At 36.4% G+C, this 20,878-nt stretch overlaps 1 protein-coding gene across 1 annotated transcript; it reads left to right on the top strand.

Moving 5' to 3' along the window:
* Nucleotides 1-253: 253 nt before the first annotated feature.
* Nucleotides 254-20,874, top strand: LOC115449934 (transmembrane protein 26; the record flags this gene model as incomplete). The annotated part of the gene is made up of 10 exons (XM_037446406.1): nucleotides 254-738; nucleotides 6,705-6,860; nucleotides 7,906-7,942; nucleotides 8,998-9,157; nucleotides 10,201-10,396; nucleotides 12,463-12,619; nucleotides 13,657-13,787; nucleotides 14,072-14,179; nucleotides 17,761-17,856; nucleotides 20,847-20,874. Coding segments are annotated over exons 1-10 (1,272 nt in total), but the record flags the coding sequence as incomplete, so codon positions are not given.
* Between the last annotated feature and the right edge of the window lie 4 nt (nucleotides 20,875-20,878).

Here is a 20,878-nt window from a genome sequence, read left to right as displayed (position 1 = left end):
TCATTTGCGAAGATAGTTTACACTATCCAGTGGATTTCGCGAAGTTCAAACGGTTTTTGTGTTGTGGTATCAATTTTATTAATTTTTAATTGATTTAGGAAGTTGATTATAGTGCCTTTGATATAAAATAAAAAATAATAAAAATAATGCCTTTACGAAAAATATTAAAAAAATATGTATTCTATTTTTAAAAATATTTGCAACTTTTAAAATTTAGTGTATAGAATATTTTATATTTCCATGTTTAAAAAAAATATAAGAAATTTTGCAGCAAGTTTAAAATGTAACCATATCAGCCAGTGTTTTAAAAATGATTAAAAAAGCCGATACATAAATATAAAAAAGCAATATCAGCATATTTCAAATAATCCACATGTGATAAGAAGGGAATTCTTAATTTAAAACGAACATGAAAATGTATTCGAATTTTAAATTAAAAACCCGCGTAAACCACCACAGATAAAGAATGAACGTTTAAACTTTTAAATCGAACACAAAGGTCGTCGAATCGTGATGCCATTTCGCGTTTAACAAAATGGCGAATATCGGCAAAGTTTTGGCTACAATCAAGGCAGTTATTACAAGATTGGTATTTGCCTGCCATGGCATCATCGCTATTTGGCAAGTAACGGTATTTAAAGACAGTTTAGAGTACTGGTACCTAGCATCGCCCATCCTGCTTTTGATATTTGAAGGTCTTTTCACATTGACCATAAAAGAAAACCAAGAATGGAAGTGGTAAGTTATTTTTTTTTTATTTTTTTTCATTGCTCTTTTAATAAAATGAAGTTTTTTTTAATGACGAGACGAGCTTGCCCTTCGCCAGATGGTAGCGATACAACCGCCCATAAACAGCAGAAACATTAACACCTTGAATTACAAAGTATTGTTTGGTATTCCACTGTGCTCGCCATCCTGAGACATGAGATGTTAATTATGTCCAGTTTTTACACTGGTTACAATGTTCGAACCTACAACAGTGACTACACACTGCAGCTTGGCGACATTGCGGTGGTACCTACTCGGGCGGACTCTCACATATGAGAGACCTACCACCAATAATGATGGATTAGTGTATCATAAGTCTTTTCCTGGGGCTCTTAGTCCAGGTCTTAGGGTGGTATTAATGAACCAATCCCAATATTGAGTAAGATCTTAAGTAGACCCTTAAGTTATTGAACTATTTATATTTCAGCGCTGTAGTATCAGTCATGCTGGTACTGCAGCAAGAAGTTGAATAAGGGTTCCCATTGTTGGCACAATGGGTATAATTGTGTATAATTGTGTATTTTTCTTTATATGCTTTGTTTTTATCTGCTTATATTATACATGTTATACTGTTATTGTCCCAATTATAAATCTTTCTTTCTTTCTATTTACTAAACAACACTTAAGCTGCAAATTGACCGCTTGTTTTTGACTGAATTGGCTCCATATACAAAATTAAACTTTCAAAATCGTATGCTTTTATTTAATGGTGGGAATAATATGGTGGTAGGATATATTTTATATCCGCCTTGATAGCGACCGTACACAAGGTGTGAAAACCCACAGTGGCCCACGTAAGTGTCGCGTTCCGGGATCAGCCTGTATATCCAGTTCCAACAGGCATAACTGTGTCGACTGAGGGGTAATCATCTCTCGTCAGTCGACATTCTATTGGACCACTCCACTTATCATCAGGAGAAGTGGGGTCACTTTGCCACGCACGTATTTAAAAACAGCTTAAAAATAACAATGGATACAAAAAAAAAAATCAATGACTCTCCGATGGCGAAGCTCAAAACCCAAGCCACCTATTAGGGATTCAAAGTGAGCAATCGCCTCACAATGCACGCCGTGTCCAGCAATACTGCATTCTGCATCTGGCCTCCGACTCAACGGAAAATTGAGAGCTTCTGAAGATGTTGGTCGAGGCTATTTGGTATCAACCCACGCGCAGAAACGACAATCGGGACAATAATTGTAGAGTCCACATCCCACATGTCAATAACCTCGTGTGTCAAGTCTAAATATTTAGATTACATTATTCACTGGTGGTAGGTCCCTGACATGTGAGAGTGTAGGTACTACTGCAATGTCTATTTTTGCCGCTATGCAGTAGTGTGTAGTCACTGTTGTGTTTCGGGTTGATACCAATAGTTACACTTATCCCAGCCTGTTTGAAGCTTATCTGGACTTCAAAATATAATAAAATAGAAGTACAAAGCCACACACTTTAGCTTAATATTTAGTGGTAGCTTTAGGGTCTTTGCGCTCAAGAGAGATAAAGAGACACTGGTGTTACTGGTAGGTCTCTCATATGTGAGAGTCCGTCTGGGTAGGTACCACCGCAATGTCTATTTCTGTCAAGCAACAGTGTGAAGTCACTGTTATGTTCTGGTTTGAAGGTCATTGTAGCCAGTGTAACTACTGGACATAATGAAACTTAAAATCTCATGTCTCATGATGGAATAACAAACAATAATTTGTAATTGAAAATTGGATGGTGTTTCTACTGTTTATGGATTGTATCGGTTACCATCAGGCGAACGGCAAGCTCGTCTCGTCATTCAAAGCAATAAAAAAATACAGCCGTTTTCATAAACAATCCAAATCTCAATCTTCAAACCGATTCCGAAAGAACCAATCAAAATAACTCTTTTGTATTTAAAAATTCTTCGTTCTGATTGGTCAATTTTGAAATCGAAAAAACCGTTTGAGGTCATTCATTGAAGATGGCGTTTAAACAACTATATTATTACCAATTAGCTCTCATTCATTTCCATCCTTTTTGACATTACCCTCTATAAACGTATCTACCCTACTGTCCTTGAAAGGGGTGAACCATTTTGTCTGACCTTTCATTGTTTTGTGAATGACTGCCGAAGCGTAGAATAACGGTAAAAGAGTAAAATTTGTCGCCTAAGAACTAATTTATTATAGTCACAATTAGTTAATGGTGAAGAAAAACATCGTGAGGAAACCTGCATACCTGAGAAGTTCTCTATAGGGATTTCGAGGGTGTGTGAAGTCTACCCGCACTACAGCGTGGTGGACTACGACCTAATCCCTCTCAGTAGTAGATACCCGTGCAGCAGTGGGACATATAATCCAGGGCTATTGTTATGATTATTTACTATTAGTGAAGTTCTTTTATACGAAATATAGTAATACCCGGTCCATATAAGAGGGTCATTTGACATTGCGTTACTAATTGAAACCACACACTTATTGAAAATAATAATACAGTTACTATACAGTTCTATTTTAAAATAAATATTAACTTAATTATTAATTTGGGATCGGACCACCAGAAATCAGTTATAAAAATTGATGCTAAGCGTAAAAAGTTGGGGCGGGTCGCTAGTATTACATATAGTACATCTGCATTTGTAATCTAACAAACAGTGAGTCTGTAGTGGCGTTCCCTACAAATGTCAGATTGACATGTGTCAACTGTCAAGTGTGACAGATGAAGTTTACAAAAAGGAAGCTCCTTTTCCCTCTACTGCTGCCTTTTTGTCTCCGGTGTGTGCTTAGTAGCGAAAAAATAAATAAAAATAAAACAATTGAACATAAGACTTATTATTAAAAATAACCAAAGAGTTTTAATTAAAAGTATATAGAGCGGACATTGGGTGATTGTCATACAAAAATTTTGTGCTCAAGCGATGGTTCAATCTACCGTGAAATAGCAAAACACCAATGTAAAATACTTCATATTTTTTACATTCGTCATTTGCACGTTTTTAATGCACATAATAATAATAATAATAATAATATCAGCCCTGTATTATATACTTGCCCACTGCTGAGCACGGGCCTCCTCTACTACTGAGAGGGATTAGGCCTTAGTCCACCACGCTGGCCTAGTGCGGATTGGTAGACTTCACACACCTTCGAAATTCCTATAGAGAACTTCTCGAATGTGCAGGTTTCTTCACGATGTTTTCCTTCACCGTTAAAGCGAACTATAAATTCACAAAGAATACATACATGATTTTAGAAAAGTCAGAGGTGTGTGCCCTTGGGATTTGAACCTGCGGACATTCGTCTCGGCAGTTCGTTCCACACTCACCTAGGCTATCGCCGCTTAATGCACATTACATTTAATGCACATATTAGCACATTTTCCATAAATACGTCTTTTTCGTATTAATATTTAAGGACGCTGTAACATCTTGTCACACGGACATTTTAAAAGACGACTTATTACCAATTGGTAACTTTCAGAGCACAAAATTGATCCTTATGCACGGTTTATAACTAACTAGCTTTTGCCCGCGGCTCCGCTCGCGTTGAGTTTTTCAGGCTAAAGTTTTCCGTTATAAAAGTAGTAGTTTCCGGGAGCCTATGTTCTTCCCAGGGTCTCAAACTGTCTCCATACCAAATTTCATCTTAATACGTTGGGAAGTTTTTGAGTTTAACACGTTCAGACTGACAGATGCAGCGGGGGACTTTGTTTTATAATATATTTTTTAGAACTTTTAAAGTGGAACAATCCCGTCACACGTCATTGTTGCATAACTTTAACCGTTTACGCAGCGCAGGCAACGGAAGTTCTCAAAACTTATAATTTTCCCCGTTTTTGCAACATGTTTCATTACTGCTCCGCTCCTATTGGTCATAGCGTGATGATATATAGCCTATAGCACTCCAGGAACAAAGAGCTATCCAACACAAAAATATTTTTTCAGTTTGGACCGGTAGTTCCTGAGATTAGCCATTACTGCTCCGCTCCTATTGGGTATAGCGTGATGATATATAGCCTATAGCACTCCACGAACAAAGGGCTATCCAACGCAAAAATAATTTTTCGGTTTGGACCGGTAGTTCCTGAGATTAGCGCGTTCAAACAAACAAACAAACAAACAAACAAACAAACTCTTCAGCTTTATATAATAGTATAGATAACTAACTATAATAAACTGACGTTTAATGTCTTTAAAAATAACCGTGTACCTACTTACGCAGTCAGTCGTAGTATTCTATAACAGCGTGGCAACAAAGATTCTCTTTCTATACATTGACGTATATTGTATAGACACGAACGTCCATATAAACTATTTGTTCAAAATCTGAACTAAAATGGCGACCAAAACGTCACTGTTGTAACCTATTTATTCACTTAAACTACAAATAGTTTTGCTTGACTCATATTTTTTATTCAACCTGGACGTTTACACTTAGACTCGAGTTCTCATATCATCAGCGCCACTCCGTACACAACCACAAGCTGTCAATATTGACCATACTCAAGTCACTTTGAATGGATTGCAGTTCAATTCAGTTGAACACAGTGAATGTTCGGTGTGTCAAATCTAATACGTAGTACATGTACATCGATGTTTCTATATTACTAATTTACGTACTATCTGAGAACATGTCAAAACTGACATCTATGGGGTGGCTAATGGCATATCCGGAGACAGCGTTGACCTAATTTATCCCGACCCTTAAATAAACCTTGTTTATATAGTTATTTCATTTTCTCGAACCTTCTTTCGAGGAAAACATTTATGACATTTGCTTTTTCTCGCGACTCGGCCTTAGTTAACCTTATTGAAATAAAATGATTTATTTGAATCTGTAAAATGTTATACATTATTTCGATTCAATATTAACTCTACCAGTTCGTGCAGTTCTCACCAGAGAACGGGCGTGAACTGGTGTTGCTCTTTTCAAAATCAGTTTAAGACTACAGTACATGATAAAGAGAGGAAAATAAAACACAATTGGTTCTTATTGTTGTTTAGAGCAGTTCATTTATATGCTCGTAAAATAAGGAAGAAATTAATTAAAAATTTTATATGAGATCACAACCCTCTCGGGAATCATGTTTTTTTTTTCATAGTTGGGTTAAAGTGGTCTGTAGCACTTAGGAGTAACGTAGCTTCCTATTAGTGAAATGATTTTCACAATCGGTCCACATTTGAAGGAGAAATTACTGGACATCTTTACATATAAAACAAAGTCCCCTTTTCTGTCGCTATGTATGTTATCGATTTGCTCAAAATGTACTGAACGGATTTTATGAAATTTGGAATGGAGATAGTTTAAGACCCTGGGAAGGTTATCGGCTTTCTATCTCGGGAAAATATAGAGGGACTTCTATTCCGGAAAACTACTTCACGCGTGCGAAACTGCGAGCAAAAGCTATTAATTAGTACATAAATATATACCTATATAGAGCATATCGTCAGCAACGTCCAAATTTTTTGAAGTCAGGTAAAAAGGTAGGTAGATTGAAATAATGAGTTATGAAATAATTCAAAATGTTATTATCAAATACGTTATTAACATTTTCTTTGGCTTTACTTTTACATCAGATGCGAAGTCACTTTAATAATATAATATCAACTCTGTATTATATACTGTCCCACTGCTGAAGGCCTCCTCTACTACTGAGAGATTAGGCCTTAGTCCACCACGCTGTAGTGCGGGTAGGCTTCAAACACCCTCAAAATTCCTTTAAACAACTTCTTAGGTATTCAGATTTCCTCACGATGTTTTCCTTTAGCGTTAAAGCGTTAATTCACACATACACACATAATTTTATAATAGTCAGAGGTGTGTTTGGTTTTTTATCCTGTGTACATTAATTTCGGCAGTTTGTTCCACACACAACTAGGTTATCGCCACCTTCACACAGAAGAAGTCACATAACAGTCAACGAATTAAAAAAAAAACTAAGAAAAATACATAAAAAAAAATTGTTTCAGGTTCTGCCCCTCAGTATTCATTTACCTAGGTCTCGTAGTCCCTGCAATATGGCTAATAGAACTACACAAGGTGGACCTCCGGCTGCAAAAGAAAATCATCAACATGACCTACATAGAAGTGAGTATGCCACGCCCTCTTCCTCGAGGCAATTCTTGAACGCTCGGTTTCCACATTGCATGCCCGTAAAGGGGACTTTTGTTGCAGCTCTAGGCACACAGTCCATTGTGTATTCCTCATGGTTATAAGGTGCGTTCAGGTAAGATCGGATACGGGGTAAGATCGTATAACGAAAAAATACCACGAATCTATGGTTATTTTTTAGTTTAAGCTATGTAAGCGACTACGCTGTTTCTTTTGCCCCGCTCTGTATACCACAGTTGATGCTACGACCAAGAACGGGAGCGATGTGCATTGAAACAAAAAAGGTGGATTTCGCTCTTTTTGACATTTTTCAATCTTCTGTTTGATTTTGTGGACCTTATGATACTAGCATTAGAAGCGTTATTAGAACGGAGTCCGAACTTACCCCGCGAAGGTCCGATCTTTTTTAAGGGTTTTAAATTTCTATACTGATATTATCATCTATTTTTAAGCTTACACAGAGAGAATTGGAAGATGATTAAATTATCACATAAAGTATCATTAATAATAACCAATTTCAAGTATAAAATGTTGGTATCGCTTAAATATTTTATGAGAAAAAAAATATTTTCGAGACTCCTCGCAACACACCAAAAACCGTCCGAAATTAGCCGAACGCACTCTAACAAGGGCCCGCGTACATGTCCTTCCTCCAAGCTTCTTTCCCAGCTATATCCCCCAAACTTTCTTCCAGGGCCCTGCAGTTTCTGAGCCGGGGGATCTAGTATCTCATTCGCAGGTCTCTCCCTTGTTGACTGCGGCGTCCGATACCCAAAAAAAAGTATTGATGGGGGCCCAATTAATATATACCGTCATCTCGTCAACATCACTGGAACTGCATGATGATCGATGTGATTGGAATAACAATTGTAGTGATGTCGCATACCAATCACGCTAGATGGCGATAGACGATACTGGTTTGCGGTAGCAGAATTTGCGCAATATATATACCACCTCCGATAAGGAACCGTCGGAGGAGCCGCGGTCGGTCAGGTAACATCTGCCTGACTGGGAATCTTTCTTTTCCATAGAGGAACGTAACCATCTGTTCCTCTACAGGAGCGTCAACCTGTACGCCGCCAAGTATGCAACGCCGGTTAGTCCAACAGTTGGACTAAGTGCCGTATTAGCTGCAATTAAAGTTCGCTCTAAAGTGCTATATCAGCTAAAACTCTGTCAAGATAAACGCGAGCATTAAGATCGTCGTGAACTGTGGCTCGGGGTATATTAAGAATTCCGCCACGGTATCCCCTACCTGTCGCAAGAGTGACTAATTGGGGCTTAGAGAGAGTCGCGGGGCGAGCAGTGGGGGGCTGCTCGCTCGACTACAGCCACTCTGAGGTGATGACAATGCGGGTAGTAGGTCTCCCGATGTAGACTCCAAAGGCGTTATTTAATATGTGGGGGAATCTTTGCCCCTACAATTAGAGAGGTGCTGCAATACGGTATCGCGCAGGGACGGTTTCGAGCAGGTATCTTAGTGCAACATATCCTCGGGCCGTCCCGTATGCGCCGAAGAAGACCACCGCGGATTTTGGTTGGTATGGTGTAAGGTATACAGGGGTTAGGCAGTCCAATGCTCGCTCAGTTGATGTTATACTCCCGAGTGTCGAACTGGGCCGTAAGACCGGTGAAACCAACATAACTATACCACTCACCCTCGAAGTGGTGGTAGCGACAACGCGTTTCTTCCCCGCTAAAAAAAAACCATTAAGATCGTCACTATTAAATAGCCAGATGTTAGCATCTCAAATGATAATTTAAGTCATAGAGTGACATTCGACAAGAAGGTTCTATTTATTGAAGATAATTTAATAGACAGAATGGTAATAAAATACGGAAGTTTCTGAGGGATTAAACAAAAAAGTAATGATCTAAGAACCCTTCACATTAAAACGCTAATACATTGGACATTCGTCACCGAGGAACTCAGTCCAATATACCTCTTGGTTGCAACACATTAAGCCTAAACGCATGCGAACTTAGCCCCGTTTTTCTTCTTCTATCCTAAGTTCCCTTTGTTTCCTCTCTCTTACTTACCTAATAGCCTTTTTACGTTTCCTCTTCCGCTTGTATCCTGGCAGCCATTAACTCTCTAGCAACATTGCAGTAGATCCATAAAAAACGTTTCTAATTTAAGTCCACTTTCAGACGGAAATCTTGATTCCTGGAGCAACGAAGATTCCCACGGATATGTGGGTGACACTCATAGAACAGTTCCTGATGCTCACCCTCATTGTCGGGAGATGGTTGTTACCTAAAGGAGACCTCACAAGGGACCAATTGAGTCAACTATTACTTGTATATATTGGTAAGTACATTAATTCAGCTAGTTGAATGAAGTAGACTTTTGACCGTATTTGCAAATTCTTTTATTATTTATTTGTTCATATGGAGAATGAGAAAAGTATGAATTGTAGGTAAAGTCGAGAACATATATGTTATATTAGGAATATTAGGAATAGAAAATATTCCCGTACGTCATTGCCGAACTTCTAGGGGAGGGGGGGGGGTCAGCTGCCCCTTCCTGCCCCCCATTGGCGACGTCATTGATTATTAATATCTGAGATCTTTTTGAAGCACAACAGTCGATGAACCCATTCATGTATATCCATTCAAACTTTTATCATCTTTATATGAAAAGGTTTTTTTTTACGTTCGACGACGTTTCCAGTTCGAGTTCGACGTGGAGATCATTCAAATAAGACAGCGAGTTATTGCCAATTAGTAATACATTTTGGAGCAAAAATTTGGCCTTGATGTTCGCTCTATAACTATATAGTTTAACAATACATGTCATAATATATACAATAACCAACAAGAAATCGCCAATATAAGGGGTCCTCCATTAATCACGTGATGTTTTTGTTACTTTTAAACCTCCCTCCTAGTGATATGTAAAGTTTTAGACTACCCTTCCCCCTTCTCAAAATCACGTGTTTTTTTTTCCATTTTTCTTATATTATAATACTTAGGATTTGACAATGATATTTTTTATAGTGCATACTTGTGCCATAAATGCTTTGAAAAATTCTTATATTATACTCTTGAAGAAAATGTAATTTTGCATACCATCTTTCGGTTAAATATGGTTACTCTGAAGAATCTCATGTTCGGTTATCGTTATTTACCCATATTTGCAGAATAAATATATCTTTATCTTTTTTAGTTAAAGTATATTTCGTGATTTTATTTCCGAACCCCATCCTTTCGAGCTTCACATGATTAATGGACGCCCTTAAGGAGATACCGACATTACCACTGTACTTAGACCTTGACTCTCACCTAGTTCGATCTCCTTACTCCGACCTTGACTCTCATGCCTCGATCTCCTTTCCAAATCCCGTCTTCCAGGCACTGCGGCGGATATCATAGAATTCTTCGACTCCTTCAAAGATGAGAAGGTGGCCTCGGAGAAGGTCCTCGTGCTCCTGACCCTGGCGATCTGGTCCTGGTCCCTGATGCAGTTCACAGTCGTCCTGACCGCTACCAAGTCCAGGAAGTCGCGTGGAGCAGCAAATAGGTCCGACATGTACGTGGATATCTGCACGCTTAGCACACTGCACGAACTTTGGATGTAAAGTAAAAAACCTTGATTTAAAAAAAAGATAAAGAAATGGTTACATTAAGGTTTGATAGAGACATACGTTGGTTTAAAAAATGTGGTTAATATATATAAGGGTTTGATAAAACACCCATCTTTATGAGACAATAGCTTTATATACTAACTTTTAAAGGTTTAGGCGTTAGTTATTTCCCAGGAGAGCTGAGGGCTTTAGAGAAAATTCTAGGCCGCAGAGACTAAAAATAATTACATAAAAAAAGAATCATTGTCGTTAATCATTAAATAATTTGTAGACAAAAACTTAGGTGATAAAAGCATTGGCGTACCTTGAGTTATTTTATTTTTCAATACAAAAAATCTCCAGGAAGCGCTTGCACAGGAGAGACTAATGATAAGACTCTAAGGAAAACTTACGCCCCAGAGACTTAAAAAATTTACTCAGGTTTTTTTATTTACACTAAAATAAACTCCTTGCGCAGGTATGACTAACGAAAAGACTCTAAAGAAAACTTACGCCTGAGAGACTTAAAAAATACTCAGGTTTTTTTTTCTTTCACACTAAAATAAACTCCTTGCGCAGGTATGACTAACGAAAAAACTCTAAAGAAAACTTACGCCCGAGAGACTAAAAAGACTAGTATTTTTTTACATTACATCCAAAGTTTCATACCACACTATTCTGACATAATCACGATAGCTAAATATTCCTCCATATCTTATTTTGTCTTAAGGTGCTCCCCTAGCAAAACGCAGTGCTAATAGTATTTTGAAAAGCTTTCTACACGAAAATAAAAAGTTTTTTTACATCATATTTATAAAAAATGTTATCCTTAACTTGCTGGTTTTAAATTATGTATAATGTGAATATAGTGTAATTAACTTCACAATAAAAATGCCACTAGATTATTGATTCCGCACATCTTAAGTTACAAACAACTCTCTTAAACAGAAATTAAAAAAAAAAGGTAGTTTAAAATTTTCAAAAAGACCTAAAATTAGTTTTTAAATAAATTATTCGTAATTCTTTACATATTCCATAACTCGTGCGATGTAAATGTATGGAACGAATTCTCAAGGGCGTTTGCTCGGGAGAAGGTCTTAAGGTATATGCAGAGGGAAGATTGTATTAAAAACTGTTGTCCTTAGTTAGAAAGCACAAATAACTTTATTTGGCCTTTAAACTATGACTAAGAGACAATATAAAAAAATATTGTAAGCTTCAAAAACATAGTATATAAGTAGAGTCACTACCAAATACCACTTTAAGTAACTGTATTATGTAATATATTATATTTATTACCCGAACAGAATATAGGTACAGTCATTGTCAGTTATCACTTTAAGTAACTATTTAATGAAATATTTATGAGTTATATAAATTCAATTTAATGTGTTTGTCTGTCGAAATGTTTACTGCAAATTTCATACTATTTCAATCATAAACTCCGGGACAGTATGAATATATTTATTTAGGTTTTCCAGCAAACTTAATACTACGATTACAATTATTAAAATATTATAACTTATAGCTATAATGTAAGCCCAAGTTAGGAAAATTACTTGTATATAATTGAATCTAAAAGTGCCTTCAAGCGCAGAAAGTTAAACACAATATAATTATATAATTTGAAGACATTCACCCAATAATAATGAACCAACAACTGATTTGTAACGTCAAACTTGATTCTGATTGGTCCGTTTTCACTAACGATTCGAAGGTAACGATTGTTTTGAAATCGGCTATAATTGATTGACATTCCAGTGTAACTACTGAACATAAGACTTAACATCTCATGTCTCAGGATGGCGAGCGCAGTGGAATACCAAATAATATGTAATTTAAGGTGTTGGTGTTTCTACTGTTTATGGATCTTATCGCTTAGCATCAGAAGGGCAAGCTCGTCTTGTCATTCAAAGGAATAAAAAAAAGAACAAACTCACAAACATTTTCACAAACTTAACGAATCCTCATCACAATGCTGTATAAAGCTATCGCTCAAGCGTCACCGTCAAGCCGTCAAGCCAGACTGTCAATCCGCCTTTCATTCCAGGAACAGTCGAGCTTGCTGTTGTACTATCGAAGTGTGTGCTATTATAATGAATATAGCTCTTCAAGATGCCCCGTTTTTGGCTTTCCGTCTTCTAATTATTTGCCACTATAGAATTATTAATTATATGAACATATTTTTCACGTGCAAAAATACATTGGTAAGTATTTTGCGTATAATTATTAGGAACTAGATTTAATTACCCAGAGTTTTTTTTTTTATAAATTTTGATTTTCCCTTTATTATTGGGAAGGCAAAGGGTTACCCAAAGAGTTTTTTTTGGTTTGATTTACTCCTTGAGGAAAAGCAAAGGCTCTCAGCCATACAGCTTAATAACCAAAGAGTTTTAAGATTATATAGAGCGGACATTTGGAAGATTGTCATACTAATATTTTGCGCTGATGCGATGGTTCAATCTACTGTGAAATAGCAAAACCAATGTAAAATACTTCATATTTTCTCCATCTTATGTTTTGTACGTTTTGAATGTGCATATTAGTATATTTTCTGTAAATATGTTATTTGTATTAATGTCTAAGGACGCTGACATCTTGTCACACGGACATTTTAAATAAGACAGCGACTTACCAATTGGTAATAACTTTCAGAGCACAAATTTGGTCCTTATGTCCGGGCTATAATTAACTATGTAGTGTAATGTTTTTATTGTTTGTCAATCTTTTAATATCCGCTCTATGCAGGGTCATTTTGAAATTGCTTTAATAAATTATACCTACTCGTCTCCACTTTTGCTAACATTGTGTCAAAAATCATCCGTAAATAACGAATATTTTGACTAAAAATCCCGATTACTATTTTCATTTTTTTTGTTCATATTGTAGTTTAGTGTGAATATGACGCGTGTGTGAGTATTTCTGACTAAAAGTGTGATGTCGCTGCGATGAATTCTCTTAGAGTAGAAGTAGTGACATTCGGGCGTGTAAAATTAAAATTACTTTTTATTAATATTTATTTTGTTCGAAACTCACACTTTTTTATCTTACATCTACGGCTCAAGTAATTTATTGTAAAGTGTTATTTCAAGACGATAAATATGTGAATTTATTTAGTAACGCAATCTCAAAATGACCCTGTATACACAGGCCCGATCTCGACTTGATTTTATCAAAACATAACCTCCTTTATCAAAGGCGGGTAGATGTTAATCTGATTTTAGTACCAGTTATTAACTTGCAGGTAATTCTTTTACAAATATATCGATTGTATGTATTACACTTGGAAACAGTTGATGAAGGAAACGGCGGCTCTGTGTATAGGAAGCGACACAAACATAGGTCTAAAGAGAAGAAAGAACGAAGCAGAAGACAGTAAGTTTTTTTATTTATTTTACTATTGTACTATTGTAATTTATATGTTTTAAACTATGTTTTTGATGTCCATGATACAGGCATAGTCTAGTATGGACATATTAATTCTTATAAGAAGTTGAAATTAAACTATTTTTCCGATTTTATCGCGGTTTTTTATTTTAGTTTTCTCCCGACGTTTCGAAGACTGTAGCCTTGGTCACGGGGGGACTGAGGTGTTGTTCAACCGCAAAGTCAAAGTTTCTTATAAGAAGTGTAATTATGGATTTTTTTCTATGTTATAGCGAACACAAGTCCAAAAGGCACAAGAGACGGCGAGAAGTGGCCGAGACCACGGTCTCAGTGATCAGTGACCCTCGGAAACACGACCGAGTGGACGGAGGCAGAATTAGGTGAGTCGTTACTTATATATCTACTTCACATACAGAAGTTTTTCTTATAACCATTTTCATGTATAATATGCCGGTATCGTTCCATATTTTATTTGAGATTTTTTTAATATTTTTTATTGCTTTGAATGATGAGAAGAGCTCCCCGTTCGCTTGATGGTACGCGATACGATCCAAACAGTAGAAACACCAACACCTTGAATTATAAAGTGTTTGGTATTCCACTGCGCTCGGCTGAGACATGAGATGTTAAGTCTTATTGTCCAGTAGTTATACTGGCTACTTCTCAAACCGGAACACAACACACTGCTGCTTGGCGACAGAAATAGATATTGCGGTGGTACCTATCCAGGCGGACTCTCACATATAAACATCGAAAAACTGCCCAAAATTAACCGAATGCGCCTTAAAACTGACTTATCAAAATATCACATACGTTATTTCCAAATAAAAACCGCGTACCAAGCCAGCCTAAACTCAACATTCGTAAATCGGAGTTAATCTAACAATGCATAGATATAGGGATGTTCGGGTGAAGGGACAAAGGCCGCTCGCCTTGACACGGAGGGAATCACAGGGCGTAGGGATGGGACACGTTTTATCGATAAAAACTTATTTGTACCGATTTTTGAGTAATAATACTGTGGGATACCGATGCCTCGAACGCAAACAATCTGTAATTTTATAGTTTTCTTTAACTGGTTAGGTGTATCTATTTATCGATGCAAAGTTATTTGTATCGAATTTTGACTAATACTGTGGGATTTACAGTGCCGCGAATGCAAAGAGCCTGCAGTTTAAAATATTGACTGGTTAGGTCAAATTAATATTTCTATAATCAATTGTCACATGTATGTAAGAGCATCGAGAACTTGACCGGCTTTACTGATTCCTTTTGTGTTCCTAATTATCAGGACAAGGTTTGTGTCAAAGAATAATTTTGAAATGAAAAAGTTGGCAATATCTATACAAATTATAAAACGAATTCCCCTTTTCTGTCTGTATGTTATCGATTTTCTCAAAGTCTACTGAACGGATTTTTATGAAATTTGGTATGGAGATAGTTTAAGACCCTGGGAAGGTTATAGTATACTTTTTATCCCGGGAAAATATGTAGCGGGACTTTTATCCCGGAAAATTCCATCACGCGGGCGGGGTCGCGAGCAATACCTCGTAAAGAAATGGTATAATTGAGAAATACCTATATTAATAAAATCAAAATCGCTGCCTGGGTGGCGTAGATGTATTGCGCTACGACTGCAGTGCTGAGGTCTCGGGTTCGATCCCCTGGTCGGGCAGTGATATTGAAATTTCCTACTCAGTTTCAGCCCAGAGTCTACAATGCTCGGTATAGCGATAGTCTCGCCCCCATCACATCATGGGACGGAATACAAGTTGGAAAGTGGCATCAGTTATCCCCCTGTCTAACTCTAAAAGTAGTGTGTGTAATAAAATTGTGTCTTTATATGTCAAGTTTCTTCTTCGTAGTCTTACACTCTTGACAGAGTGCTCGTGGTCATGTTTGGGTTGTTAAAAGAGTCGCTTCAAAGAGTTGCAGTCGCTGAACACTCTGAAGGAGGCTCCAATCATCATCTGTGACTAGACAAGCCACAAATCCTTGCCAAAGAACACCGATTCCTACCTAGGATAATTCGCGAGGCTATTGAAATTCATAAACATTTAAGTTTTTAATTCAACAGCTTCAAATTTAACAAGTTGTATATTTGTAAAATGTAGGTAGATATTGTAATTTTGCGGATGAACAACACCTCAGTTCCCCCGTAACCACGAAGGCTGCAAAGTCTCCAAAATGTCGGGAGAAAACTAAAATTATTAAAACCGCGATAAAATCCGAAAAATATTTTAATTTTAATTGTTTAAAGAGCTGCCGTCTACGTCATGTGTCGTCATTTTGTCAAGTTACAAAAGAAATATTAAAATATCGATATCGATACGTCTCCCATCTCTACCGGGGTGCGGTCGAATGACTGCGCCACGCAATTGGCCGTCCACTAATAAAAATGTATAGTAAGTGGGCGTACTCAGGTATTTGTATGGGGTTTAAAGTAATAAAGGGGGTTGTGATACACGTTTAGCTCGAGAAAACGTAATATTGGTTTTCATTTATTATTTAATTACAAACAGTCGTAATTAAATCAAGTAGACTTTATAAATCATAAGACATAAAACATCACGCATTTTATCCCCGAAGGGGTATGCAGAGGGGCAACTAGGGCACCCACTTTACGCCAAGTATGTTCCGTCCCATGATGTGATAGGGGGCGGGCCTATCGCCATATCGGGCACAAATTCCAGACTCCGGGCTGATACTGAGCAGAAAAACCCAAATATCACTTTGCCCGACCCGGGATTCGAACCCAGGACCTCAGAGCGCTATTATACCGGACGTGCAATACAACTACGCCACCGAGGCAGTCAGTCAGTCAGACTTTATAAATCAACAATATTTTAAAACCTTCAGCTGCTGCATTGCCGTGTTAGGCTCTAAAGCGGTATCTCAAGCAAAATCTTGGTTTTATGTCGTCAGATAGCTTAAAGAAATACCCATCCAATGAACTTACCAAAATAACTAGTTTTAGCGTTAAAATGTGGTTAAGAATTGCTTAAATAGCTGTCAGAAATATCACCGGTTCTTAGTTAAAATCTTATTGAGAGGCAACATGGTTTGAAGTGGTTTTGACTTACAGCTGATGAAGTAAATTTGTGTTTTAACTAAGCATAGCATTGAGATTTTTTTATAAGTAAAACTGGTGAAATACATATGGCGAAAATTGAGTGCTCAAGTGCCTCTTTCTACCCCTTGAGCAAGACAAGAGCGATATGTGATTTTTTTTAAGTATTTCGAACATACATTAAATAGTTTCATTAATCTAAAAGTAAAAAAAAAGTTTTTTAAATACAGCCGTGTAATGCGTTTATTTATAAAGGCAATGCCCCCAATGCCTACAATGTTAAGGGGGTCAGTGCCCACACACCAATCCCTGAATACGTTTTAATCCACCTTTATACGTTGATGAAGATATATTGTTTGCTTAGATTAGAAAAAATCACATTGGATTCATTCGTGACATTGGTCAGTCAAGTCGAATTGAACCTTAATATTTTAAACATGTGAAATTTTCAAGTAAAGATAGCCTAGTTGGGTGTGGAATGGCATGCCGAGACGAATGTCCGTAGGTTCAAAACCAAAACACACCTCTGACTTTTCTAAAGTTGTGTATTTGTGAATTATCGCTTGCTTTAACGGTGAAGGAAAACATCGTGAGGAAACCTGCACACCTGAGAAGTTCTCTATAAGAATTTTGAGGGTGTATGAAGTCTACCCGCACTACAGCGTGGTGGACTAAGGCCTAATCCCTCTCAGAGGAGGCCCGTGCAGTCACATAGATTGCTGTGACTTTGCAGATAGTCCGAGTTTAAAATTTTATTTCAATAGTATAATAATGTTAATTTTTTTTTATTTTTAATGGTTTTTGTACTTTAAATTTTTTATGTCATGTTCAAACATCTTCAAAATCTTTATTATTTATTACACTACTAAGATATCTCCATTTGTTTTACAGAGCCATAATATTAACAAATTCTGATGACATCAAGGAATTGGAATTGACTAAACTGTTCAATGATCAAGTTTCAACTGAAAATGAGAAGAAGAAGAAGTGAGTATCGGAGGAATAATTGCTCTAAACAATAGAAAAAATAGAGTATTTCTTTTCTCTATGATGTACTGTTGGTTATACATTAAACTGTTTTTAGAAAGCAACACCAGAGTTTGCTCGTTCTCTGGTGAGAACTGCACGAACTGGTGGTAGAATTAATATTGACGGAATCTAAATAATGTATAAGGTTTTACATATTTATATATAAATTATGTTATTTCAATGGGGTGAATAGGACTTACGGGTGAAAACGAAATTTGACCGAAATTATTTATGATTGTTTTCAATAAACGATGCAAATAATCTTCGTTAAGATATTGAGAATGAACCAATCAGAATAAGTCATTTGTAAGCGTGTCAAAATACTTTGCTCTGATTGGTGAATTTTCGCGATGGATCAAAAAGAGATTGGAGAATATTTTGACCTACCTTAGAACCACGAAGTCACCTGTTTAGATTTATAATTTAAAGTAGAAAATTTAAGTCATAATTCATAGAACGTAAGTTTTTCACTTTATACCAACATTTTCATAATTTTCATTAAAGTTATGAAGCTGATTGTTTTAGCAAAAAAAGTACAATTAATGAAAATTTTGTTGCCACAAAAAATCTTGAATAAGTCTTCTACTTCAAAAAAAAACATTTATTTGTTCAAATAGAAAATTCAGAAAAATATTCATAACTCGAAAACTATGAAAAATCGCGGAATATACATGGGGGTGATTCGGATACCCCAAAGGGTGCTCTATTTCTGGACCTCCGCTTGACACTATTTCTGGGACACCCTGTATGTGTATTATAGATATCGTCGTTGTAGGTGGAGAACTAAATAACTCAAAATTTCTAGTTTCGAAATAAACGCGATTAACTGTTTTTTTCGTTATTCTTAAGCATTACTAAAAAAACTATAAATAATTTTAATGTCGGTATTTTTATATATCTTGGGTCTTATTATCTATTATATTATGCATTAACAAAAAACTCTGACCTAAAGAAAAAAATATAAAAAAATAAAAACTTCTTATTTAATTCCGCCACAACAATGTTTTGTAAGTTTGCTGAAATAAACTAAATAACTCGTATAGTTATTTAGTTTTGCCACACTAGAAACCATATGGTAAAGTAATTATAAGGTTTAATAATTACAATTATAGAGTTTATTAAAGTGAATACCATTAGGATTTTCAATGTCTAAATTAAACAAATCAAGTTGTTTACTTCTTCTACACACTAATTGATTAATTTTGTTAAACAATAGACTCGAGGAAGAATTAAACAACTCATTTTATTTAATTTCTTTACTATTGAACAGATTATAAGTAGCAGATTATTGATTTTATTATTTAATTATTTACTTTTTCCACAACAAAATATATATTATTTGAATATATTTATTTCTCCACTTTTAACATAAAAAAGCTATAATTTCGAAACGGGATAAGATAATGAAATGCTTGTTAGGCCAAAATATACGCCATGTTTTGGGCAACACAAAAGTGATGAAAGTCCAAAATGGCCAAAATCCGAATTAGTTAGTTCTCCACCTACAACGACGATATACTTAATTGCTCTCTTAATAAAATAACGACTTATTCCAAAATTGATAATTTGTGGGAGTCGTCCAAAAACTCATTTCTGTTTGGGACCTTATTTATTTTTCTTTTTTTTTTTCATGTTATAGCTGTAATTTGAGACTTATGTTTAACAATATCAATTTTATAGCAACCTAAAAAAAAGGATCGGATACAGAAATGAGTATATTGACGATCCCCATAAATTAACAATTTTGGAATAGGTCATTGTTTTATTAAGAGAACGATATATATTTTATAAAGCGGTGATAGCCTAGTTGGTTGTGGAACGGACTGCCGAGACGAATGTCCGCAGGTTCAAATCCCAAACACACCTCTGACTTTTCTAAAAAAATCGAGGGTGTGTGAAGTCTATCAATCCGCACTACAGTGGTGGACTAAGGTCTAATCCCTCTCAGTAGTAGAGGAGGCCCGTGCAGCAGTGGGACAGTATATTATAGGACTGATATTATTATATTATATATTACTAGCTTTTGCTCGCGGCTCCGCCCGCGTTATAAAGTTTTTCAGGCTAAAGTTTTCCGTTATAAAAATAGTAGTTTCCCGGGAGCCTATGTTCTTCCCAGGGTCTCAAACTGTCTCCATACCAAATTTCATCTTAATACGTTAGGTAGTTTTTGAGTTTAACACGTTAAGGCAGACAGATGCAGCGGGGACTTTGTTATATTATTTAGAACTTTTAAGTGAAACAATCCCGTCATACATCGTTGTTGCATAACTTTAACCGTTTACGCAGCGCAGGCAACGGAAGCTCTCAAAACTCATAATTTTCCCCGTTTTTGCAACATGTTTCATTACTGCTCCGCTCCTATTGGTTATAGCATGATGATATATAACCTATAGCACTCCAGGAACAAAGGGCTATCCAACACAAAAAGATTTTTTCAGTTCAAACCGGTAGTTCCTGAGATTAGCCATTACTGCTCCGCTCCTATTGGTCATAGCGTGATGATATATAGCTTATAGCGGTCCACAAATAAAGGGCTATCCAACACAAAACGAATTTTTCAGTTGAAACCGGTAGTTCCTGAGATTAGCCATTACTGCTCCGCTCCTATTGAATATAGCGTGATGATATATAGCCTATAGCTCTCCACGAACAAAGAGCTATCCAACGCAAAAAGAATTTTTCAGTTTGGACCGGTAGTTCCTGAGATTAACCATTACTGCCCCGCTCCTATTGGGTATAGCGTGATGATATATAGCCTATAGCACTCCACGAACAAAGGGCTATCCAACGCAAAAAGAATTTTTCAGTTTGGACCGGTAGTTCCTGAGATTAGCGCGTTCAAACAAACAAACAAACAAACAAACAAACAAACAAACAAACAAACAAACTCTTCAGCTTTATATAATAGTATAGATTATATAATAAATTAATAATTTATTTCCCAACAGCAAAAAGAAACAGAAATCAGAGACCTCGGAAG

Source organism: Manduca sexta, chromosome 1 (genome assembly GCF_014839805.1).
Source record: "Manduca sexta isolate Smith_Timp_Sample1 chromosome 1, JHU_Msex_v1.0, whole genome shotgun sequence".
Classification (NCBI taxonomy): Eukaryota; Metazoa; Arthropoda; class Insecta; order Lepidoptera; family Sphingidae; genus Manduca; species Manduca sexta.
The sequence above is the reverse complement of the archived record's forward strand: the minus strand, read 5'-3'. Positions and strand labels throughout refer to the sequence as shown.